This window comes from Myotis lucifugus, unplaced genomic scaffold (assembly GCF_000147115.1).
Source record: "Myotis lucifugus unplaced genomic scaffold, Myoluc2.0 scaffold_383, whole genome shotgun sequence".
Taxonomy (NCBI): domain Eukaryota; kingdom Metazoa; phylum Chordata; class Mammalia; order Chiroptera; family Vespertilionidae; genus Myotis; species Myotis lucifugus.
In genome coordinates, this window is record NW_005871431.1 from 534,126 (window position 1) to 539,412 (window position 5,287).

At 63.2% G+C, this 5,287-nt stretch overlaps 1 protein-coding gene across 1 annotated transcript in view; it reads right to left on the reverse strand.

Moving 5' to 3' along the window:
* Positions 1-2,649: 2,649 nt before the first annotated feature.
* ABCA7 (ATP binding cassette subfamily A member 7) overlaps positions 2,650-5,287 on the reverse strand; it is a 19,452-nt gene continuing 16,814 nt past the window's right edge. The window contains 6 exon segments of the mRNA XM_023743289.1: positions 2,650-3,090; positions 3,193-3,433; positions 4,066-4,103; positions 4,106-4,160; positions 4,498-4,601; positions 4,687-4,821. Coding sequence (XP_023599057.1) covers positions 2,935-3,090; positions 3,193-3,433; positions 4,066-4,103; positions 4,106-4,160; positions 4,498-4,601; positions 4,687-4,821 — 729 coding nt within the window. The 3' untranslated portion in view covers positions 2,650-2,934.

The following is a 5,287-nucleotide window of genomic DNA, read 5'->3' on the forward strand; positions in this document are numbered from 1 at the left end:
ATTCTTACGACACATCGCAACTATACCGAAATACCTGCTTGCGCCAAATGTGCCGATCCTTGGAGGTGCTGTCTCGGCCTAGCACATCATACTGCCCTGTAAACACAGTAGCCGGTACCGAAGGTCGGCCTGTTAATCTGTCGGAATTAAAAGGACAAACGATAGAAATACTTTGCAAACCAAAGGCAAAACCAAAACCCTCCACCACCCTTTCACCCCATATTTTCACAGGCACTCCTGGTAGAGATAACAGTCATGGAGTAGGTAAAGCACCTATTCTGGTCCAGGTACTACATCAGTTTAAAAAAAGTGAAATGGGGTTCTGGGGGGGTCTTCAACCTGACCCCATGAGGGTCAGAGGCCAGAGGTCAGAGGGCTGAGATTTGGGGCCATGCCCCTCCCACACCTGTTACCCAACATCCTCTTCCCCAGAGCTTTCACAAACAACGTCTACCCAAACCACAGCTAGGGGCGGGGCCTGCGGGGGCGCGGGTACCCCACTTCCTGGTGGGGGAGGGCGGGCCAGAAGAGGGTCCCAGCCCCTGTAGCCCACCTCAGGCTGTGGCAGACGCACCCAATCCCTGGTAACGACACCTCTGTCAACTCCTGGAGACCCCTGAGCCCCATAAACACCACGAGACTGTGTACACCCCCTGGGCCCGGGCGGCCCTACACCCGGGGACCCTGTTACTCTGCTGTGCCATGGCTCTCACATCCAACAGCACCGGAGCCCCCAAATTCTGAGCCCCACCCTACAGAGCCCACAACCAAAGGTTGCCCCCAAGCTGGCACCGCCACCCCACTCCCTGGGTCCCACAGCCGGCCGTGGGCCAGATGAGGGAGGCCATGGCCACCCCAAAGGCCTCCTACCATGAGCCGAATGCCAGGGTCCTGGCCGGACCTGCGCGGCCCCTGCAGCCCTGCCTGGTGGGGGCTGTAGCTGGCGTGAGCCCCCCATCGCAGGCCCAACATGTTGCTTCTGGGCCCCGGCCCTGCCGCCCAAGCAGAGGGCGCACCCTGTCCCCCTGTGGCCCCAAGGTCCCCACCCGCTCCTCCTCCCCAAAGAGGCTCACTCACTCCCGAGGGCTGCGGGCTGGGGCTTCCCGCCCGGTTCTTTTTCGAGATCGAAGGGGTTTTCATGAGTTCGCGCTTCTTCCTGGAGAACATGGTGGGGCCGGCAGAGCAGCGCAGGCAGCAGGCGCGGGTGGAGCAGCCGGGGGTCTCGGCGCCGCAGCTCCAGGAGCTGACCACCTCAGGACCACATAGTCCCCAGCCACCCCCTCCCCAGCTGTCAGGCCCACGTGACAGGCCCAGCCCTCATTGGCCCGCCCTCCCCCCACAGGAAAAGGCCTCCGGAGGTGGTGACGCAGACCCACCCCCCCAACCTCCAACCTCCCGGGCCTCAGCCTGCCCCTCCACAGAGTGGGCTTGAAGGAGGGGTCCCAGGCCCCGCCCCCAGCCCAAGCCCCGCCCCCAGCCCAGGCTCCGCCTCCCCAGTTTCCACTTTTAGGAGCTCTGCATGTGCATTGGACTGAGCGCCCCCTGTTGGCATGTCGGGCACAAGGAAGCACAGGCTGACTGTACAGACACACCCAGATGCAGGCAGGAGGACACTGCCCGGGGCAGAAGCAGCACAGGGACACCGACCCATGGGCACAATGACATGGGAATAGACTCGCTCTCGGGCACAGTGACATGCAGGGACACTGATGCACACGCATGCTCAGACGACAAAGCTCTGCAGATGAAATGGATGACCTGGAGCTTGGCAGTCAGACCTGGGACACAGACACCCTCCCTCCAGTCCCCCGGTCCTCTCATGGGGGTCCCCACCCTATGTCCCTGGCAACCCCTCACCCTCGTAGACCCCAGGGCCTGGGCTCCACAGGGCATAGCAGGTCACTCCCTCAGCCTGGCGTCTGCACTGGCCTCGGCTCATCTCCCTACCCCCATGCCCCACCCTACCTTCCAGGGACACGCAGGCTGATCACGGACATGCTGGGTAGCAGGGCTGACAACACTCCTGAGGCCACCCCGCACCTCCTCACATCCTGGTATCAGCCATGTGTCCAGAACCCCGCCTCCCTCCCTCTGCCCTCCCTGGACCTCCTTCCCCTCCCCCATGACCACCTGTTCCTTTGGAGCCTCCCCAGCCTGGGTCCTCTCCCCCACTCTTCCAGAGACCCACCCCCCAACCCCCAACTCCCTTACCCAACACCAACCCTCACTGACCTCAGGCGGGAAGGGTGGATCTCCCGGGCACAGGGCATGTGGGCTGCAGCTCCTTATGCCAAACCCAGCTTCCAGGCCCAGGCCCATCTGCACACCCAGCCGAGAAGTCCCTTCTGCCCACCACTCATTGCTCCGGGGGCCAAGACCAGGTGGTAAGGGCAGACTGGCGAGCTGGCGAGCTTCCGGCCTGGGCAGCAAGCCTGAGGTCCCGATATCCCAGCCCCCCCCCCCCCCACTGGACTTCTCTAAACTGCTCTGGAAATTCCCACGCCCTGACCTCATGCCCACTTCATGGCCAGGCACTCACTGGGACTGTCCTCAGGCACCAGACCCACGTGGGCACTAGGGACCCTGGGACTAGTGTCCAGGTTCTATGAAGCCCACATAAAACCCACTTCCAGGCCCACCAGACGCCTTCCCAGCTGGGGGTCCAGGCGGCTGGAGCTGGGTTCTCGCCTGAGCCCTATGAGTTGCATGTGTCCACAAGCCCATGCATTGCACACGCTCCAGCTGGATGCAGATGAGTGCACAGAGCATCTGTGGACACACGTGCAGCCCAGCACACAGACACACGTGCAGTTTCACAGGACAGCTTCTTTTTATTTCCTCCGGCAGAACAGGCCCTCTGGGAGCCAGCTCCAGGCCCTCTGTCCTGCCTTTGTCACTCCCGGGCCTCCCTCCAGCCCCACAGAGGAGGGAGGCTCAGAGCACTGTCTCCGTCATGCGGCGGTCATCCAGGAACCGGGTGAGGAGTTTGGGGACCTGTGGGCCTAACCCAGGGTCCACCCCCACTCCTGCTTCCTGGTGATCCGCCTCGGTCTCCTCCTTCCCCTGGTTCTCGGAGAAGTACAGGAATACCTAGCAGGTGGGTAGCCCGAGGGAACAAGAGGGGAAGTCAGCTGGAGAGCCCGGCCCCCAGCCCCACCATGGCCTCCAGCCCCTCCCGGGCGCTTTGGGCACCTCCTCCAAAGTGGTCTGGTTCACTGAGAAGTCCTCCACGCCTTGCTCTGCCCCGTGTGCAGCCAGCTCTTCAAAGACATGCGCTAGGGTGCAGCGCCCTCCTGGTGGCAGCTGGAAGCGCAGGCGACTTCCGTGAGCCTCCCGCAGCTCAGCCCCTGGGAAGGTAGCTGCCACGAAGGCCATCACTGGCTCAGACTTCCCCATGGGCACTCGCAGGGTCAGCGTGTGGCCAGCACCGAATCTGGTGGTGAAGGGGGCGGTGGTGGTGGTGAAAGTGAAGTGGGGGTGGTAATGGTGAAGGGGTGGTGGTGAAAGGGGTTGGTGGTGAAGGGAGGGTTGTGGGAGGTCATGGGGGATGGGGGATTGTGAAGGTGGGAGTTGTGGGGGTTGGGGGAGGGTGACCACACACCTACAGCCCATCCCACCCTCCTCCTCTCTTCTGGCCCCACCCTCAATGCCAGGCCCCTCTTGACTCCCCACCCAGCACACGTGACCCCACCCCTGCTCCTCCATGTCCTTTAACCAGTTAACTGCCAGGCATCCCCACTGCCTCTATAGACACCTGTGGCGTACAAAGGGTTAAAATGCTCATCCCTTCTCCAAGCCTTCCTCTCCCACGGCCCCACCTCCACCTGACTCCCCTACTCACCTGACCCTCCTCAACCTCCACCCATGGGCCCACCCTTACCCATAAGACTCCAGCCCACCCTGGTCCTGCCATGGCCCCTCAACATCTCCCCTGGACAGTCCATGACCCTCACCTCCTCACCTGTTAGAGCCACGCCAGCCCTAACCTTAGTCTCTCTTCTGGCCCCACCCTCCTCTAGCCTCTTCCCGCCCCAGCACCAGCCCTTGAGGGCTGGCCCAGCTCACCTGCCCTTGAGGTGCTGCGGGCTCCCCAGGGAGTGGAAACCGCCCCGTTCACCATGATGGGCAGGCGCGTGCAGAGTGCCTCACACTCCTCCATGCCTGGTCAGGGCAAGTGCTGTGAGCTCCGGCCAGGCCCAGACCACCCACCCTCCCGGCCGGGACCAGGCTTCCACTCTGAACACGTGCAGCTGGGCCCAGACCTCTCCGTTCCCGGGTTCGCCCCGCGTCCTCACACCCGTCCTCACACCCAGGCCCCGCAGCCGCCCCAGGCTCAGGACCACCCATCCCGTGTAGCCCTAAGCCCTGAGTGACAGCCTCTCACTGGGGTCTGCCTCGCTCCCCAGAGCCTGGATGGGGGATGGGGGTTGTGAAGGTGGGGAGTTGTGGGGGTGGGGAGTTGTGGGGGTGGGGGGAGGGTGACTACGCAGGGCCCACCTGTGCGAGGTGAGCACCACCGAGCGGCCCTTCCGCACCACAGCCAGGAGGCTGTTCCAGAGGAAGCGCCTGGCACTGGGGTCCATGCCGGTGGTTGGCTCATCCTGGGAGGAGGCCGGGGTAAGACTCAGTAAGACTGGCCCCGCCCCGCCCCACCCTGCCCTCACCCAGGCCTCAGTGCACACCCACCAGGAAGACCATCATCGGATCTCCCACCAGGGCCACAGCTGTTGCCAGTTTCCGCTTGTAGCCGCCGCTGTAGGTACCCGCGGGCTGGTTGGCATAATGCTGGAGCCCCAGGTTCGCCAGGCTCAAGCTTGCTGTCTGTGGGCAGGCGGGGGAGGGGAAGTGTGAATGTGGGGGGACCAATTAAAGTTGAGGGGCCAGAGTAAGCAGGGAAGACCACTTAGCACGGAGAGCCAGGGTTAGCATGGGGGGGGGCGAGTAATTGTGGGGGACCAGAGTCAGAAGGGGGCCAGCGTGAATGTGGAGGGACCAGGGTAAGCAGGTAGGACCAGAGTAAGTGTGGGGACCCAAGTGAGCAGGGGGACCAGAGTGAGCCAGGAGGGCTACAGTGAACTGGGGGGGGGGGGGGGGGGCAAATAAACAGGGGGCCAAAAAGAGGGGGGGGCCAAATTTAAAAAAAGGATCAGCGGGGGCGAGGTACCCGCGGGGGAGGGGGGACCATTGTAAGGAGGGGGACCCAGAGGGGTGAGGGGGAAAAAAAAGGAACAGGGGGGGGCAGAAATAAACGGGGGCGAAGGACCCAAAATGGGGGGTCCCGTGTGAA